This window comes from Falco cherrug, chromosome 1, assembly GCF_023634085.1.
Source record: "Falco cherrug isolate bFalChe1 chromosome 1, bFalChe1.pri, whole genome shotgun sequence".
NCBI classification, from domain to species: Eukaryota; Metazoa; Chordata; class Aves; order Falconiformes; family Falconidae; genus Falco; species Falco cherrug.
This window is the reverse complement of record NC_073697.1, coordinates 89,306,686-89,326,659: the sequence shown is the minus strand read 5'-3', so window position 1 is coordinate 89,326,659 and position 19,974 is coordinate 89,306,686. Positions and strand designations below refer to the sequence as shown.

The following is a 19,974-nucleotide window of genomic DNA, read 5'->3' as shown; positions in this document are numbered from 1 at the left end:
TCTATTTGCTTAAGGTGCATACACTAACCAAGGAAGTGCACTGCAGGAGTCTCCTGGGAGGCTCACCAAGGACCAAATGACAGACACCCCCAAGCTGGGCAGCTGGGTCAACCCAAAAGAAGCAATGAGGCTGGCTCAGCCTGGCTGTCCAGCTACAAAGCAGTTCAAGTACCCCAGTCCTCTTCTGCACAGAAATGCTGCTCCCCAGGATACCCTCATGCTTCTCTCTGCAGGCAAGGCACCTCCCTGGGCCCCCACCAAGCCCCCACGGGGGGCAAGCAGACCCTGCCCCACACCAGGCACATGAGGACTCACTGACACCAGGCACCACAGAAGGTGCCAGTGAGCAGTGCTCCCGCCGGGCTCAGCTGGGCCAAGGAGGCTGCTCTGATGGCACCAGACAGCGAGTTTGATTTGCACCAGCTGAGCACATCTCTCTCCCTCCAGCACCTGGAAAACAGATAAGCTCTTACTGAAACCAGCTGGTAGCTTCTTGCACAGAGCCAGAGGGTGACACAGTGGGTACAAACACAGAGGCCACATCCTGGGCCAGGCAAGAGGGGACCTGGGCCCCCTGGGAGGACTCACTGTGTCTTCTGAGAGGCATGGGGAGAGGTGGGTACTTTGCTGCACTGCAGGGAGCCACCATCACAGGTGCCTCTGCTGAGCCTACGGCTGCTCACTGGGACGTGGCTGGCTGTGGAAGAACTGCAGCATTGGCAAGAAAGCATTTCTCTGCCATTCCCATCTGCATTGAAGCAGTGTCAGACAAGGCTTAAGGCTGCAAAAACCAGTAGGAGAAACCAAAATAAATCAGGATCTTTATTTCCCATAGGAAATTTACCTAGATCCCATTTATAGTCCATTTGCCCTCACCCTTATGTAACTCCTCTGCAGGACAGGAGCAGAAAACGCAGAGAAAATAAACAATTTGCTGCAAAGAATTACTGCAAGAGACTGAGTCACATCTAGCAATGCAAGCAGATAACCTGGGGCTCACTGAATATGCTGCAGAGAACAATGAACGACAAGATCAACAGCGTGTCATGCATGTACAAACTGGCCCCAGGTAACATGACTAAAGCAGAGCCACTGGTGTGCTTGAGAGAGATGCACAAAAACCCCGCACTTTAGAGTTTATTTTATTGCTCTTAATGGTCTGCCTTCCACATGTCTCATTTCCTTTTATTGAAGCTGTCAGAGAGGCATTACATTATCTCACACGCATGCAAAAACAGCGTTTCAGTCGAGCTTATACAGACTTTTAAATGCCACAGCTGAAGAAAACAAGACAGTGGGAACTGCAAAGGGAGGAGGTGGCAGCAGAGTCCAGAGCACACACCTACGGGCAGAATTTCCAAAGGCTTCACAAACCAGCCAAGCCGCAGTCTCTAACCAGAGACAGACAAGCGAGGAAAGTAAAGGTACTTTTCTAATAAGCTGGATGATTCACCCAAGCAGGCAAGGAGTCCTGTTGCAACAGAAGGCTGATGAGTAATTAAAGGCTCGTCCTAGGCACAAGGCTGAGTCTTTTACCACAGTGCAGAGCCATCTGCCAAACCAGCTCTCCCAACAGGCCCATGGGGCAGCAGCACTTGATACGCGACTCTGAAGGTTTGAAAAAAAGAACACTACACCCATATTTGCACAGGAGCTTCCCTGTGCTGCCCAGGCCTCCTCAGTTACTCACACTCACCGCAGCACGGCTTTCATCCTCATCAGCACCCTGTGACAGAGGGAAATACAACCGAACTTCAGAGATAAAGAAACTAATCTAACCAAGGAGCCTGTGCAGGGGGTGTATTACTTTCTCTTTTCTTGTTAGCACGGCCCTGGCGGCGAGGTACCAGCAGGGCTGCCTTGCAGAAAAGTGCCACCCCCAGGGTCCCTGCACATGGGGCTCAGCCTGCTCACCTGATTTCCAAGATGTAGAAAACAGCGGTGGCAAAATCAACTGTTAATGGTCAGAAACGCTGTGGAGAAGTCTGGCCTTTAGGTAAACTCTGCACGTCTTCACGTGGCTGTGAAGCTGACTGGAAGTACTGGGCAGCTCTGTCCGTACCATAATTGTGGTACAAAAGCAGTTAGCAATATATGATTTAAATAGGGAAACAGTCATTGTAGTTGAGTTTCAAAAATTTGTAGGGCTACTTTTCAACATAATTTTAACAATAATAAATGTGGTTTGACATCTCTATGCTATGCACACACACACAGTGCCGACCTGGTACCCAAACAGAGCAGCACACAGCCTTCCCCGGTGTACCTGCACACCGGTCCTGATGCACCGCTCACAAACCCGCACAGGTCTGCTCAGGAACAACATCTTGCTACACACACACACACACACACAGAAAACCATCTGGCATACATGCTAAATGACACACCTCACCGCCTACTGATGGCTACAGGCCACACAGCAGTTTATTTAAAGTGTTACAAGAAAACATTCTGTAAATAACACCCAGGAACACGCCTAGCCTCCCTGAGGAGCAAAGAGCCTGTCTCAAACAAGACCCCATTGCCAGGGCCATTCAGCCACTTAGGCAAACAGGGATGCTTCCCCCTTCTAACACTAAGAAAAGAAGAAACCCTCTTTGTGAGGCAGCACACAGGCTGCTGGCTGGCCGAACAGCTCCTCCCCATGATGGGACCACAGCGGTAAGGGAGGTGAAACTGCTCTGATAACTAAATGTGGAGGCAGATCCCTACAGACTCCCAAACAACAGCAAGACGACTTTGCCGACCAGCCTGGGGCTGCTGAGCACACCAGCGATGCAGCACACAGCTCAGTGCCTACAGGGGAATAATTAAAATATATGCCTGATGAGTACTGCCAGGCTGGTGAGAACTGTCTATTGACAAAGCTCACCCAGAGCACAGCACAGTAACCACAACTATAAGTTATATTCTCCAGGGGTGCCAAGGGGTGGGAGAAGGATGAAGTTTACAGTGAAAGATGCCCTTTCCCTCAAAAGGAAGAGGGGGGAGTGACACAGCCAGCACCGCTGTTCGTGACCCTTTTTCTGACAGCTGCAGGCCTTTGCAAACCCCCAGCGCAGCCCCCCACATTCTGTGAGCAACCTCCCTCCACCCCTGGCAGAAAGAAGAGTGTGTCACTAACCTCAAATCTAGGGGTGACAGAAGAGGGATGGGCAGGGGGACACACAGACAGAACATGCAGCCTTGCTGCCACTTCTCGGGCACAGGACAAGCTCCTCCCTGCCCGCATGACCCATTGCTACGTGCCAGACACACACATGGTGCTGCGTATTTGACTCTCGTCCGCTGCTGGAAGAAAGGCAAGACTCTAGCTTTAGTTTGACTACACTAAGTGAGGAAACTGCTCTAGGGGACACTGGGATTGCTTCTTTTGGTCATCTTTGCAACAATTCTCTACAGCTTCTTGACCACCTGGACAGTTTACTGAAACTCCTCAGCCCCTATCTCCTTGCACGCAAGTCCTGGGAGGAAGAGATCTTGGAAACTGCCAACTACAAGGTGCAAACAGCCTGGGACTGGGAGTTCCGCAGCTCTGTGAATTCTGCTCTTGCAGCTCCTGTGGTTTCATACTCCTGCTGGGAAAAAAAACACCACTGCAGCACACATTGATTCAGCCAGACCCCCACTGAGACGCCAAGGGCAGCCACCAGTTTAGCCATTGCTTGTGAAATACAGTGAGGGTTGTTGTGCAAGGAGACAAGGAAGTGAAGGTGTCCCATGCTACCACTTGCAGCCATAGCTCTTTGCCTAGTGTAGGCAAGGCTTCAAAAAGTCAACACCCCAGAGCAAATTGGAACTCATTTACAATTTTTTTGCAGTTTTTTCATTGGGAAGGGTCTTCCCTGTTCACCAGCAGGCATAGGGGAACAGAGGGTACTGGCTCCACTCTGCCATGGTCCCATGGGCATGTCCAGGAGCCGCCTGTGTATTGTACTCTGTGGAGAAGGCTGAGTAGCTCATTGCCCTGTACTGGCTGTGGGAAGGCACCATCCACTGGCCAAGCCCTTGCTCGGTGCCATAGGGACTGTACATGGGCGCTCGGGCCCCAGGTTTCCCAACAGAGTCTAGAGCCATGTTCACCACTCCTGTGTAGTCCTGGGGAGGAGGCAGAGGTGGGGGGAGCGGAGGCAGGTTGGTGAAGCCCTCTGGGAGTTGTTTGGAGTCGTGCTCGGGCACTGTGGCGAGATCCAAGGCATGGCACCTTGCCCGGAAATCATTCAAGCTTGCTGCATCGCGGGTGGGAAGCTGCTGGCTGTCCCCAGCTTCGTGGAACCTGAGCCCCGAGGGCAGAGAGAAGAGCGAGTCAAACCTACCGCAGCAGAAAACCACTGAAAACCCACACAGATCCCCTGGGGAAAGGCAGGGCAAGCTCTTAACATGCCCTCTTCCCCTTGCCTACTGCTTCATTTTATGGTTAGTGTGGATTTTAGTCCAAGCCTCACTGTCACTCACACAGAAAAACTAAATGCCAGAGAAGGTAAGCCCAGGCTACCCTAGTTCTGGCTCAGTTCTAGTCTAGGCTCACTCCTGACTATTGCCTGAATTTGCAATGATAAGGAGGGAAAAAACCACTGGAGTCCTGCCACTCCTCCAACGCACTTCCTCCAAAGGTCAGGCAAGTCTGCGGTACACAGAGCTGGCTGGGAGAGCATTTCAGGACAGGGAAATAAAGAGCATTACCAAGACATGAGTATGCCCAGAATCAGTGGGTTTGAAGGAACACAGAAAGGCTTTGTTGTGAAGCTATCTCCATGCTAATCTACCACCAATCACCCAGATACCTGGGTCCAACAGAAAGGCATCCTTCCTTACTCCCACCGGCTGTTTTTCTTAGGAAATACCCACTAAAAGAGGAGGAATCCCATCAGTTAAAGGGTGGCTTTGGACAGGAGCATCAAGAGGTGGGACTCACCGATATGTCTGGTAGGATGCTGTAGGCACTTGCTGCTCTCTGCCCAGCCCCTCCCTCTGGTCAGGTGGCACCGGCGACGCTGCAGGAAAGGTATGGCTGCCATTCTGCTCCGAGACCCAGAACGGGTATCCGCTGCTGACCACAACGGGGTTACTCTCTTCCTTCACATCTACATTCTCATCCTTCTCAAAATCTGACTCACAGCGGGGAAAAGAAAGAACGGAAAAAAAATGAGAAGGGGGAAGAGAGAGTCAGAGCTCACAATGGTTTACTGGCAGCTGCATTAATTGCAGAATGGTGGAAGGAAACGCTAATACCTCTTCTGCAGTCATACAGTCTCAAGGGACTAGCCCTTTCCAGCTTTTTTCTGACCTTACACTGTGGTCTTCAGTCCTGTCCTGTCCTCTCTCCTTAGCTATGCTACTGCCTTGTGCTACTGCAAGCAGCAACATGAACTGCAGCAAGGAATGATCAAGCTTAAAAAACAACCTAATGGAAAGAGTGATTTCTTTTTTATTTTTTAAGTGGTATCAGTTTCCACATCTGCATCACAATCCAGCTGCACAGAGCACTGCTGGCACAACTGTACTGATGAGAACCAGGAAGAAAGCAATGGGGGATACTGCAAACTCATATCGCTGTTGGAAGAGAAATGTTATGAAAGCACAGCCTACGATCAATACGTAGTTACAAAGCACAGCCAGGCTGGGAGGCTGGTGAGAGAGCTGATGAGTAGTCAGTAATGATAAGCGACTTGTGAGCAGTCTCCTGTGGATCGTTCCCAGAAAGAGACTCAGAGAATCAAAGCCATGCACAGCATCCTTCAGGGGCTCCACCCAGGCCACTCTCCCCACAGAGGGGTCTTTGTTGCTGTTTCTTCCCTGCCCGTGGCCTGGACACTGTTTGGAAATCATTCTCTAGGTTTGTTGTGATCAACATTACCTCGTTCCTCAGCTCCAGACTCCTTTTCCTCAGGCAGCTTCCTCTTCTGGCCCTTGGCTGGACTAAGCTTCTGGCATTTGGCTCGTCCTTCCCTGGAAAGAAACAAGATGTGGGGGTAGCTTTTATATAAGCTTTTTTCCTAGATGAATACGCAAGGGATGATGGACAAATCTGGAAGACAAATAGATGGCATGAACCTCTCCCAACATTCTGTGACTGACACCTCTCCTAGCGAAGCACCCTGAGGCCCTCGGGGAATATGCCTGCCATAGTGGAATTACAGGGTTAGCCATGCCGCCTGCCATCGGTGTGAGCTTCCAGCGAGAGCCCTTGCCCTGCAGGGTACTGGGGATGAACTGGTAAAGGGGTTGCCTGCTTCACTTCGGTGCAAAAGACACTGTCAACATGGAAACTCAGCACCAGGGGTTTTGGCACTGAGTTTGTAAGTGTAGTTCAGTGCTGGATATACCTGCTATGCACACAGGTACGTGTATAGTAGGGTGAGTCTTTCACTTGAAAGCAGCTTTCTCCTAAATGGAAAATAAGTCTAAGCTTAGTCAGAAATGATCCTATTAGGAGGAGAAAGAAAATCCATGACATTTTCAAACTTCAAGTAAAAGACTCAGTTTTGGCCTTTTTCATCAGGAAATGAGATTTTTTTTCAGGCATAAAATAACACAAAACAAAATCTCAGATATTTTCATAACATTTTCTGCTTGGAAAACCCCATTTTTTTCCTTCTCTATTGCCAATCTATCATAGCAATTAAGCTTTTTTTTTTTTTAGTCTCATCCACTGGCTACCCTCAGAGCAGATAAAGATCTCATTGGTATTGGTATCAATCTTCCCTCCTGCAGACAAAATCTCCCGCTGGAAGAGCTGCTTTTCCATGCACAGGGGAAGGAGATGAGGGAGCCTCCAAACGTCAGAAGCCATCTGATCTCAAAGAGACACGATGATCTGGAACAGAGGTTCCAGAGACACACTGGCCCAGGCTGCCCAGAGCAGCTGTGGGTGCCCCATCCCTGGGGGTGCTCAGGGCCAGGCCGGACGGGGCTGCGGGCAACCTGGGCTGCTGGGGGGTGTCCCTGAACAGGGCAGGGGGGTGGGACAAGGTGGTCTTTAAGGTCCCTTCCAACCCAAACCATTCTGTGATTCTATGATCTACTGTGGACTCATTATCACTGCTATTCACATGTCAGACTCCAGTCTAGCTCCAAGTTGCAAGGGAACGCAGGTCTCAAATTTGTCACGCCTCCCACATTTCTGTTGGAAATCCTGTATCTCCTCCCACTCCCCAAGTTTCTTGGGAGGAGGCTGCATAGGGGGACATCATTCCCAGATACAGGCAACCGTGGTGTGCACAACACAGCAAGCTCTGCAGAGCTAGCTGGTATAGTTTTGTTCAATGGCCTTGGTAAAATTCACAAGTGAACTCCAATTATAAATAAGGTGAAAAAACAGTTTACCTTCGAGTGTTCTTCCCATGCTCTCGGAAACCTTTAGCAAATGGATTGTTGTCAATCTTGAGCTTTGTAATCTTAAAATAAAAGGAACAAGATTCACTATCATGACTGGTTGGGTTCTTTACTGTTTCAAGACCTTCACCTCAGTATTTATCACAACAGCTTTTCCAAGGGTTTTGGGCACGCCCTTGCCAGAGTACCTGAGCCCTCCGGGCAGCTCCCATTATTGATTAGGAACCGACAGGTGGAAAGAAGTCACTTTGCCAGAGTCAGGAAGAATTTGGGTAGGATTCTTCTGACTAGAGAAATATACAGGGTCAGTATCTATATCTGGACCTCTGCCCATATTTTTTACTCCATTTACAGTCCTGTTAATCACTGACAGAGCACTGAATACAATTAAGTTGCATGATTCATCTCATCACAGAGTAGATGTTTTCCATAGCAACCATAATGTGCCTATTTCTTCCCACTGTCCATCACAGGCACCCAGGGTGAGTAGCTTGGAAGGAGGTACTTTCCTCTACAAGATTTCTAAAGACAGTACTTAGCAACATATCCAAAAGCAGTACTTGCACACTGTACCTGCTCATTCTGGTAGGCAGTAACAGAAGTGAAGACAGTCTCAGGGAAGCTGAAGACTTGGAAGATGCTCCAGCGGACACTGAAGAGGTCATCTGCCTGCACAATGTGGAAGCGAGGCTTGTAACGGTGCATGGAGTGAAGGATGATCTGGCACAGAGACAGACAGAGGAGAAAGTTTCCATGTGCAGCCACTGCCACAACACTGCGCAGTCTCCTGTGGAGGCTCACAGGACATCCATTTCAAACCAGGGATGCCTGTCTGGGACTGGTGTCTCCGCCATGCCTCCACAGTGACAGTACAGCCCAAAGCCTTCCCTAGCAGGTAGTTAAGAGGGCACAAGGGCTGGGCTGAGGAAGGAAGAAAGAACACTTAGATATGTTTTAATTTTCACGTGATCTAATTTTTCACAAATCTCACTTATTTCCTGTAACATCCATCTGCAATGAATTCCAAGAGAGCACACAACAAGGCCAGCTACAACCTACATGCCCATGTTGATCCAGAGTGTTGTTGGTGAGCTTCAGTTTTTGGAAGGAGACAGGTTCTTTCATCCAGTGGCTGCCAGGAGCTGGGGAATCTGGGTGGACGTAGGTGCGACAAGGGAGCTGGGGCTCTGCTTTTCCAGCAACTTCCCACTGATCTTTATTCCACTGTGAAGGGAAAGACAGAAATCTAGAGCTTAAAAAAAAAGAACCCTACTTTCACTACAGGAAAGCTCCAGCAACTTTGCTTCTCTGTCAATTTAGCGGACTCCTCTGAAGCACAAGTAGCAGATTCTCTTTTATGAGCCATGATCGTGTCACCAAAAAAGCTCCAAGTTTAGGCCTCATTTTTCCTCCCTTTCTCCCAGTGGCTGTCAGAGAAGTCTAACATTAATCACAATTAAAACTGTACTGCTTACAATGAAAATTAGTTACCTCTCCAGCTGCTCCCCAATCAAAACTGACAAATAACTCCAGAGAGGCATAAAATCCACCAATTACTTCTGAACTTTGTCCAAAGATGATTTATTTATCAGCCTGGCCAGTGAAGCATAACCTATTTCAAACAAAGATGGAAGGACAGCATAAATTCTATTATTTAAAGAACTTACCTTGTACCTGAAGTTGTCCATTGGCACAAAATCTACCAGCATGAGGTACTTGGCATATGGGATTAAGCCAGAGACTTTGATTTTGCATTGTGGAAACATTCGTCTGAAGAGAAATGAAATATACAGTATAAGGATTCCTTTATGAAGTGGGTATTATCCAATGATCAAGCAGCATGTAATGTTTACTCACTATTGTGCAAAGTTCTGGCAGCAGTATTTCTACAGGCCAGCTATTGAACATTTTTCTATCTTATTGACGTCCTGTCTAGTTTTATGGGTTTAGGTGGAACAGGCACTAACAGGGCAGCAGTCAGTGAAGGCCTGACATTGTTACTGCTTTTGCTCTTTTGATCCCTGTAACACAGCAGTGGGAAACTTAAGAGAAAATATTTGGAATCTGCACGTAGTTCCTAGCCTTCTACAGCTATCACAGATCCAGAGGATAGATCAGAGCATTATCTAGTGTGGGCAGAAAACGTGCTCTCATCTAAGAGCACATCTAGCTTTCCATTCCAGTACTCCCTGCCACCACTTTCATCTTCTGACTCTGCAAAAAAAGCTTTGACACCTACCTCCCTACCCAAAGGCATTATTTCAGCTCACAGCAGCTTTGAAATAATACATTACAATTTCATAGCTTCATATTCTTTCACTGCAAGCTCCACAGTGCATGACTCATTTAAACTTTAGAGTAGTCTGCATGCACAGATCGTTACGATTCTATGCCATGTTCTTGTCTGCAAATGCAGACTCCAACCCAGGTATTTACTGCTCAACTGCTGCCGCCTGCGACCGAGGCAAAGGAAGCCCAGGGCACTTTGCAGAGCAACTCGCAGCAACAGGAAGAACATCAGTGTGAAGCGGTGAGATAAGAATACAGCAGTTTTGTCAGCACATCAGCCCCACAGTGATCTTTTGCACTTCACAGTTTGGGCTTCTACAACATCCTGAAAGTGCAGGATTCTTCTGCAAGGGGCAGGGAGATGTGGATAACTGGCTACAAAGCTAGTTTAATAGCCACCATTCAAAAAATGAGCACTAGGAGACTTTGAGAACAGCTTGGAGGGGTATGGTGTGGGCAGCTGTCCTGCTCCCCTCACCTGCCAGATTTGGTGATGATCATCTCAGTTCCTATCTGATGAAACTTCATCCAGAGACCCATGTCCTCAAGGGTGACCACAATGGAGCTCTGTGGGTAGGGCTCCAGGCTGGGAGAAGGAAGTGCCTCACATGGTGCTTTCACATCTACCAGGAGAGAGAGAAAACAGTAACTGCAGACAGGCAGGAGGGGAGCCAACATGAAGCAGCCTCTCTTGCTTTGGGACAGGGTCCCGGGATGCAGGTGCATCACCTGCATCAGCCCTCCAGTGCCAGCTCCCTCCAGTACAGGGAGCTACGGAATTTCTCAGGCTGCTGTAACAGACAGCATCTGTACATCTGGCTGTCACTCTTCCCATCTGGCCATAGTACCCCTTGGCCCCAAACCGCCACGCAGTGCACAGTGCTGGTTCAGCTCAGGGAGCCGAATGCTGTGATTTCACCCACGAAGGTCCCAGGTGTTGCTGAGAACTACAGAGTCTGTGCCACAACAAACCTCCTTAAAAAAACCCATTATTTTTCTTCAAAGGCTTTTTGTTACTTAGTAGGTTCAGAAGGCATAAAGGCTTTTCCAGATTTGTTTTTAGCTGATAAATTCTTTTGTGTGTTGTACAAACCCAGCATGACTTCTTTTGTTCCAAAACTTATACTGGCAGGTAGCCGCAATCCACTTTCACTCCTGTTCCGCTGTGATCAGGGTTACACAGAACACTTTACCAAGAAAATAAAATGAAAGCTGAAAGGACTGGGAAGATTTCAAGTGTATCAGTGGGTACTGGGAGAAAACGACAGGTGCTGGCAGAGGGGAAAAATCTCTCCAGAGGACAAAGAAGAGGCAGACAGGAGACCCAAAGGTAAATGAAGGCAAGAAAGGGAGGTGACAGAGCCAGACCATGGAATACTCTGAAAAGAGGATAGCTGGTCTGAGCTGGACTTGGAGAAGGAGACCACCAAGGAGCCTGTGATGGCAGTGGAAGGTGCCTCTTCAGTAACACACCATGGCACACCAGAGGAGCTGCCTGCAATATGCCTGCACTTTCTATTACAGGCAGAGGACAAACTACTATCCTGTGGAAGAGGAAGAGGAAACTATTCTGAAGGAACTGTCTTTGGTGTTGATGGTACCCGTCACCTCTGTAAAGTTGTCTGGATTAAAAACCTCCTATGGGCACTCAAATATACTGTAACACACGCAGGATTGCCGCTGTCATACTGCAAAGCCCAGGCAAAAAAACCCAACAGTTTCATTTTAGGTGGACTCCACAGCCGGTAGGGCTCTACAGACACTGCCCTGTGGTCTGAAGGAGGCAGGGATAAACCCACTCGACACCGGTGCACACACAGCGGCAGGTCCTTGGGTCAGTGCCAGCAGCCACTGCTAGCAGCCACTGCTGCCGGGTGATGCATTACCAGCCACGTACGGCTGTTCGTCTAAAAGCGAGATTTTTCTGCCTCTCAGGCTGATCAGCTATCATTCAGCATTTCTTATGTAAGAAATAAAGGACTTTTCACCTTGCTACAGCTTTCCTGAGTAATGTCTTCAAAAGAAGAAGCCTGAAAAGTAGAGAACTATTTCCAGAGAAATTAGCTTTATTCATAAAGGGACATCTTTCCCCAAAACCAACCCGATGCAAGTCTAAGGGGTTCTTCTTACAGTATAAGGAAGTAAAAAAAACATTTAAACGTAATTTTGTCAGTTTGTAAAGGTCTTTAGTCATTTCAAAAAAATATCCTCTGCCCTTTTTTCTCCTTTGATCCAACGTTAATGAACTAGCTAAGAAGTGACACCTAGTTTGCTCACGAAGATTAGCCTGTTAACATCTTCTTACTAAAGCTTCCCCCATATCCTCTTGTAAAGACATGAAAGCTGCCATGAGACGATGCACTCGGTAGCTCAGAGCACATGTATCAAAAGGAGTTACAATAAAATTGGGCTGATTTCCCACCGGAGTCATCCAGTCACAAATACATGCAAACAGATTTTGATTAGCTAGACAGATGCTCACTCCTTCCCCAAATGATTTTTACAATTAACATTTTTGTAAGCAAATTCCAATTCCATTAAGCGAGACTACAATAAGGCAGATCTCAGGAGCCCTTACTGAGGGGAGATTTCCAATAAAATCAAGAGAAATTGAAGTGAAAGGAGTTCAATACTGAATTAAAAATCAAAGGCAGATGTTATAATCTGGTTTTGACCAAAATGAGTCCACAACGCACCTGTATGAGCAAAATGTTACAGGAGACAGGGAAAAAAGAGCCGTGCATAGAACAAACATTGCAGCAAAGATTTAAAAGTGTGGTTAACGTCTTTCACCCTGCAGGTTTTGTGTGCACAGTCTAAGGCTGAAAAAAGGACATTAACAGTCTGCACAGGGATATGGACCTCTGCGCAGGGACAGCTGACTACACAGTGATGTGCAGTCTGCTTCAGCGGGGTCCTGCAGTTGTGGATCCATTTGTAGGATCCACTTTGGATTTTCTTTGCAGAGCCAAAGGCTGGTTTTGCAAAGCACTTCAAATCACTCCTAGTTTGTGCCTATGTAACCAATGCCAAGACTCATGCACACATCTCCCCCACAAAGATGCCTGCATGTTGGAATTCCAACAGGAAGAGGTTTGTGGAAGGGTGTCCAAGCACTGACTGGAACTTGTTCAACCTGTACTTCTATTGTTTCCTCTTCTATGTAACTTAGTTTTTATTTTAAAGCACTATTTGAAAGAAATTTAAACATTTTCCAGGAATTTTAGTTCTAAATTACTTTTAAAGTATTATTATTATCATTGTGGTGGTAACACCACGTGGCACATTTTAAAACATATTCTTTATGCCAAGATGAGGCTTAAATTAAGATAGTTGCTATGATAAAGGCACTGAAAATCAAGAGATCTTCAATCGATTCCATGCTTGATTTTAAAGTCCTTATACAAATATGAGAAGTTTGTCCTTCAGTTTCTGTATCTAGACTAGGCTGCACATATCTTTTTCCCCATCTTGGAGATGGAAAGGAGAGAAAGAAAAATGAGAGTGAATTCAGTAATGCTTGCAGGAGGGATAAGATCTTTGGATAGAAGATGCTGGAGTATAATCCACTCACCTAAAGCAGTCCCTCGATTAATTGTCTATTACTAAGCCAACGCCATGATGTCAGAATATTTGTTGCAGCCTTCCCAAAACGTATGGGATAGTGTTTGCAATACTGGGAAAACTCCAACAAGGCAAAAGGTATGCTTCTTGCCTTCACTAAAATCAGTTATTATCACATTTGTTGCTGCTATCCTCTGAGTGAAGACATCCAACACTAACAGCTATCCAGGGCCCACAGGGAAGAAATGAACATCAATATATACTATATAAAGCTATCTGAGAAATTAATCTTGCCAACAGCCAACACCCCCCCCCCCTACCCCCCCATGTTCTCTGATCTTATAAATGTCAGTAGAAACACCCCAACCCTCCAGAGGGAACCTCGTTTCTCAGAACCAGAAAGCTTTTTGGCAATAACTAAAGTCTGGTGGTTCTACAAATGCAATGGCTTCACCTCTCAAATGTAGCTAGCCATCACCTGGAATATTTCTGCTGTATGGGATCATACACCAGAAACAATTCAGTAAGAAAATGAGGTGACTTCTGCAGCAGTTGGAATCTTTAACATAAAATACTAAAATACAGTCTATATTGTCACTCTTTTGCTTTTCAACTCAACATTCTCTTGAAGTGGCAGGAATAGGTATGAATCAGATCAATACAGTACAGATTACTTTACAAAAACCTGAAACAACAGTCATCGCACACGTATTTCTGCTTACGAATGAAACACCACCTCGCAGAGGTTGAGAAAGGCAGCTGAGAATGCCCGGCCACCTCTCATGGGTACAGATGAACTGTATGCCTAAGCCAGGTGAATTGGTGTTTCCTTCTGAGGCAGAGTAAAACACAAGGCTAAATTTGGGGTTCAGTTACTCTGACAGATGGAGTGCCTCTGGACCGGCCCTTAGCTTCCCAATGTACATGTGTCATTGCGCCAAATCTGATCATGCTCCACAGAAGAGGTTAACAGACGTTACGAGACAGACCGATGAAGAAAAACATAAATAAAACCCTAAGGGAAATCACAAAAATCCTGTGTTTAGGCATGAACCTGGCAGAGGTGGGGTATGCTTGCCTGGGGTTTGTACTTTTGAAGGGCAGAGAAAAACCAAAAGAAAAAACATATAGTTTCTATCAGAACTATTATTAGCAACAACAAATAATTCCAAACCTCCTATGGCCTTCAGCCTGAAGGAACTTTGGGTACTTTGCAGAAAATGCATGAACACCACCGCTAGCAATCACACTGCGCAAGCTGATACAGATAAGGTAGTTTTGGGAACAACTATGGGTAAACCTTTGTTACCTTACAAAAGATCTCCCTAGGCTTAAAAAACACCACTCAAACCCACAACTTCTCATCTATTCCTACCAAAAAAAATATTTTTTTTTAGAAATCCTCTCCAGCCACACACACTATTCTAAACACTGGTAACCCTTCAGGAGCACTTGTTCTCTTTCTAAAACAATTATATGCTCTTGACATAAGTCGAGGATCTTTCCATGCATTAAGGAAAAGGAGGGAGTCCTTTACTTACCTGGTAAAGCTTGCATTTTTCCATGTACTGTGGAGTCTAGGAGCTTGCACGGCCAAAAGAGTCACCAGAGTTCTTACAAGGGGAGCCAAAATAGTCCAGTTCAAAAGTAGGTCTGATTTCCTGAAGCAAGCAAAAGCCCTTCCTTCTGAGATCCAGTGTCAAGAGTGACCGGGATGAGGATGGCACTCCAAGCACAGCTAGCCAAGGTGAGTTCCTGTTTTATGGAGGCTAACGAGCAGGGAGGAGCTTCTCTCCAGGGCTGTCCCCTTGCTATCCTTTGATGTCCAAAGGGACAAAGAGAGGAAGGATCTGCAGCAATGGCTGGGGCTAAGGGAAGAAAATCAAAGAGAATTAACATGGCTTTGACATACAGGAAACCCTACAGGGGAAATGCACCTTGATTTGCTGCTAACACACTTTTAAACAAATAGAGACAAGACCAAAAACATCATTTGAAGACTCACCTACAAAATACAAAACCCCCTACCCCTTAAACAGCAAGCAGGAAAAAATTCCTTCTGGCTATTCCACAGATTTGATATAATTTTCATCTCCAGAGCACAGAATCATTGTACTCCTGATTTCTGGTATCAGAATCAGGATTGTATTGAGCTTGTTCCTTCCCAAGTGAGTAATTAACAGTCTGTGGTAAAGTTTGCTCTCACAATGGGGATGCTGCAGCAAAGCATTCATTCCCCAACAGATGTCTTCTTCACTAACAGAAGCATATTTGATGATCTAACATCGCTTACCTACCCAGTCTCTGCATTCCCAGCCCCTGACTGCACAGTTAGCTTTCCTGCTGCGCTGTTCTACAGCAGGGTCCTCACCGCTGCACCACATCTGTTCTGAAGCTCAGGACTGAGGCTGCCCTACGTGCTGTTTGTTTCTTTTCAGCTGAGCTTCACCGGTGGAAGTTGCACTCGTTTAATGACACAGCCACGGTAGCGTACCCTTTTACTGGCACCCAACTCCTTTGGCTGGCACCTTCCAGGGTTCGTGCAAATGACCCAAGTGTCTGGTGGTGGATCAGGCACTGGGTTTAGGTCTCGAGGAAGGGACTGCTCTTACTGAACCAAGGCTGAGCACAAACTGAAGGACCTGAGCATTTTCTCTTAATTAGTTTATTCTGCAAGTGTGACCATTAGCTTTTGTACTTATAAGTGCTTACAAGTGCTAAGAGACAGCAATCAAGTCTCATGCTTCAGGGCACAAAACAGCCACTACACCTCCTGAAGAAGGGAGTTCCACGCATTCACACACAGAAATGGCTATACTAACATTTATGGGTCGAAGACGTTCAAAAAGTGAAGGTCAAAAGCAGGGTATCAGTCTCAACAGGCCAGTGTTGGATCCTGCACAGCAAATTTAGGAGCTCTGTTCATTTCAAAGAACTTGCTATAAGGCTGCAGCTGATTCACCGTCTAGTTTTGCTCCCAATAAAGTAAATATTTTCTTGTTTTGTCAGTGATGCTATTGGGACATCCGATTTTTAGCCTGACATGCAAAGCATATTCTGAAATTATTTAGTCTGTTCCTATACCCGGACAACATCCCTTTACTTCTGTTTTTACTGCCTTCTGGAGCAGGCAATGAGACATGCAAAGAGGACAAAGTAGTTTAATCAGAGGAGGGATCTCTCCATAGTGTACTGAATTTTAGGCATCCCAGTACTAGGCAGGGAGAGAAAAGCCAATGCTTAATCTGGCAAGGAAGAACATTTGAAAGAAAGCAGTTGGAGTACAAGAAGTCCTGAGGAGGATTTTACAGCCAGAGATGGTCCATTGGCTCCTGGCACCTTTGAAGGACCACAAGCAGCCTTCCCTGACATCCCTTGAGAACTACTGGATAATACAGAAGACCACGGGCTCTTCTCCTTCAGCTAACTTGGAGACATCCACAGCTGGGGAGTCTCCATACGACCAAGGAGAGAACTACTATGTGGTGGAGCAACATCAACTTGTAGCTCAACTGGAGATTATTTATTACACGTGGAAAAATAAATCGGAAGGGAAAAGATCAGCTGAGAACGGTATCAAGGTCAAATCCCCTCTGCTTGTACTTGCACAGCCACTACCAGACACAAACAAAACAGGATACAGGAATGTTTTTCTGCTCTGCTACAAAGGGAAAGCCAATATCAAATCTGCCCCTCCTGCCCCCCCCTCGCTTTTCTAACGCTAGTATTTTAATCGTAGAAAGTGGAAAAGACCACAATCGGAATCTGAAGAAAAAAAAAAAACCACAACAAAAACTGGGTCAGATTCAAGCTAGCAGGGAGATGGATCAACATCCCACACAGTTAGAAACTGCACAACAGCAGCAGCAGCACTGGGAATTTCAGACTTCACCTGACAAGAGCGTGGGATGTGTATCATGACTTACTGCTTCCACAAAAGGGTATGAGATGGTCCCCTGCTGCCACTTCATTTGCACACTGTGTATCAGCATGTCTAGAGGACACACATTTGCTACAACTACTCAGATCCTTTTGGCTTTTCCCAGCTGATTGATGGGGAAGGTGGAGTCATTAATTACCCATGACCAGTTAACAACTAGCTTTCTCCCAGCCATTCCAGTGGCAGTGGAAAGGTTTTAAAACTGGGGGAAAGGGAATTTGTTACTGTTGCTGGAAAGCTGGCTAACAGGAGCAATCCCCAGGAAATTAATCACTAACAAAGGGGAATTTAGCACATTACCCTCTTGTCTGTCTGTCCATGGAGCACCCTCAGGCAGTTTGCTGGGCAGCCACAGATGAACGTGCTAGTGTCTATCAATTCACTGGCAAACTGGAGGCTGGAGGTGTGGGAAGGGATGGGAGAGAGTGGATCTGACATGTGTGAGTCAGTGACATACACAGCTCTGCGCCAAGCCCATTTACAGCAGCAGGTAACAATCCTGCTGTGCCTAGCTCTAACAGTAGGCTCTCCCGCTACGCTGAGGGGTTGAGGTAGGGCAGCGCAGAGGGAGGGGATGTGTGATGACAAAAGCAGAGGCCAAGAGCTTTTGCTTTGCATCTCTTTGAGGAGGTGATTAGAAAGAAACATTCCCCTCTGGGTTTTGTAGTAAGGCCAATGTTTTCTGGCACTTTGCCTGCCTTAGGCAAAGCTTTAACCTTTAACACTCACAACAGGACCCTGTAGGGAACTGGTCTGCGCACAGACTCTTCCCCATTCCTGCCTTCTGAGCTGAGAGCTCTCCAAGACAGGGTGATCATCTTGCCATCTCTGGCTGATGTCTGGGGCTCTCAGACTGCAGGAGAACTGATAATGTATCAGCTAGCAGGAGGCTTCAGCTAGCAGGATGTGAGTCTGCAAGCGGCTGCGCAGGATGCACCACCACCTCTGTCCAGACAGAACTTCCCTGACAGCAAGCTCAAGTGTGAGACGTAAAGTTACTGTCTGGGAGACTGCTGAAATGCAACAGAATAATCTTTTAAAAGAACCAGTCTTGGATATCATGTGTATCAACACTCAGGCGCAGTAGCCAGTAATCCAACCCCTGCAGGCTTCCCCTCTGTGCACACGGTTGTGAGAAGTGTTATCATATCAGCTTTAATAAAATCAGGCTTAAATGAAGCAGTGTTGTCTGCCTGAGTTTGCACAAGCGAGAAAAAAATAATGTGGAGAAGTGCAAACTGCATTTAAGATTTGAAATATGCCAATAGCCTTACTGCCATTTAAACATGAATCATTTAGCAGATTCCCACCTGGCACACTTAGGCCACAGTCCCATGGCATCTTGGCAGCTCTTGATGAAGGATACTCTGCCATCTGCACAGGAGGAATACTGAAAAGGTGGAAACACAGCATGCCATTAACAGGCCCCAAAATAAAATTCATAGGTAGCCCTACGCTGATAGCTACTTATTTTCATACTTAATTGATAACATGAAGTGGCCTCAGACTCCCTGGTCAACTTCAGAATCCACATACTGGCCTCTTCCATACAGGCTCAGCTCGCTGCAGAGAAAGCAGGGCCACGGAGAAAAGGTGTGTTTTTCCAGAGAAAAAGCCTAATGAAACTATCGCTGGTGCCAGCCTCAAAGCATGTGACTCCTTGTTCTTGTTATGACATCTCATACAGGAAAAAAAGGAAACACAAGTCCAGCTCCCCAGAGAGCACGGAGCGGAGGGGGCTGACCGAGCGAGCGGAGAGGGTCGGGCAGGGCAGAGCGGCTCAGCTCCGCAGCAGGGGCACAGCCTGGGTCTGGGAGCTTTGTAAGCAAGTCTTTATGGGTGGCTACAGGAATGAAAAAGCCTACAAAGTATCCTGAGATCCTCTGAAGAATTGACACATATAATTTCCTATCGTGTGATAGCATAAGAACAGTTCCTACCCAGGTCCTGATGGCAGCTCACTTACACAGCATTTTCTTCTGATGGTGGGAAATGGCACCTCCCCCCCCCCCCCCCCCCCCCACGATTGGGTTTGATTTCCTTTTCCTGGGAAAAGTCATCTGGTGCCGTCACCCATGCAATGCCATGCAGATGTTCCTACCCTGGGACCCAGCAAGGGGCTCAGCAGAAGGCAGACTTCTGTAGGGCTGAAAAGCCCATGCTGAGCCCCAAATTGTAACACCCCCCAAATCTTCCCTGTGCTCTCCAAAAGCAAAAATCACATCTGGCAAAAACAAAACAGTTGGCTGGAGCGGGCCTGTTGGTGGTAACAGCTCAATGCTAATTCACAACAGGATCCCTGGAGGAGGCGCACTGTGCTGCAGGGACTGCCTGCACCCGCCTGCCTGAAGGAGGCTGTATTTCAGCAGTGACGGGATCTGTTTTGGAAGGGAACGTGCAAGTGGCTCACGTAAATGAAAAGCTGTACATTTTAAGTTTTACACAAGGTTTTTCCTCTTGCAGGTTTGTGGATTGAGGTATCTGGCCACAAAGCTGTGCTCCTGAACTAAAGAAAAAGAGGATGCTTTTCTGTCTTCCATTTATCATATCCGCCCTCCACAGCCCTCCAGGAATATGCACCCTTCTCCTAGCAGTTAGTTAGCATTGAGACAAGAAAGGAAATACTTAGCAGCCACTTAACACTGAAGGCTGAGTTTGACCTCAAAGGCTACAGTCCAGAGTCAAATGCAAAATATTTCTGTCTAGAGCTCTTTCAAGTTTTCACAGACTCCTGATGTTAGGTGCACTGTTTTCCTGTAAACCCATTGTGCTTTCCAGACACAGCTCAACACTCTGTCCCACTCAAATCCACAAAAAATACATACTGAAAGGACTTTACAGTAGCA

The 19,974-nt window shown here is 46.9% G+C and overlaps 1 protein-coding gene across 2 annotated transcripts in view; it reads right to left on the bottom strand.

Annotated features, from left to right (window-relative positions):
* Positions 1–1,158: 1,158 nt before the first annotated feature.
* LOC102050994 (T-box-containing protein TBX6L) overlaps positions 1,159–19,974 on the bottom strand; it is a 33,029-nt gene continuing 14,213 nt past the window's right edge. For both annotated transcript variants that reach the window (XM_055704816.1, XM_027813940.2), the window contains 9 exons: positions 14,730–15,056; positions 10,103–10,247; positions 9,003–9,105; positions 8,395–8,559; positions 7,909–8,055; positions 7,327–7,397; positions 5,858–5,949; positions 4,916–5,108; positions 1,159–4,276 (listed from right to left, as the gene is read on the bottom strand). In XM_055704816.1, the coding sequence (XP_055560791.1) occupies positions 3,850–4,276; positions 4,916–5,108; positions 5,858–5,949; positions 7,327–7,397; positions 7,909–8,055; positions 8,395–8,559; positions 9,003–9,105; positions 10,103–10,247; positions 14,730–14,745 (1,359 nt within the window). In that variant the 5' untranslated portion in view covers positions 14,746–15,056 and the 3' untranslated portion in view covers positions 1,159–3,849. The remainder of the gene's footprint in view (positions 4,277–4,915; positions 5,109–5,857; positions 5,950–7,326; positions 7,398–7,908; positions 8,056–8,394; positions 8,560–9,002; positions 9,106–10,102; positions 10,248–14,729; positions 15,057–19,974) is intronic.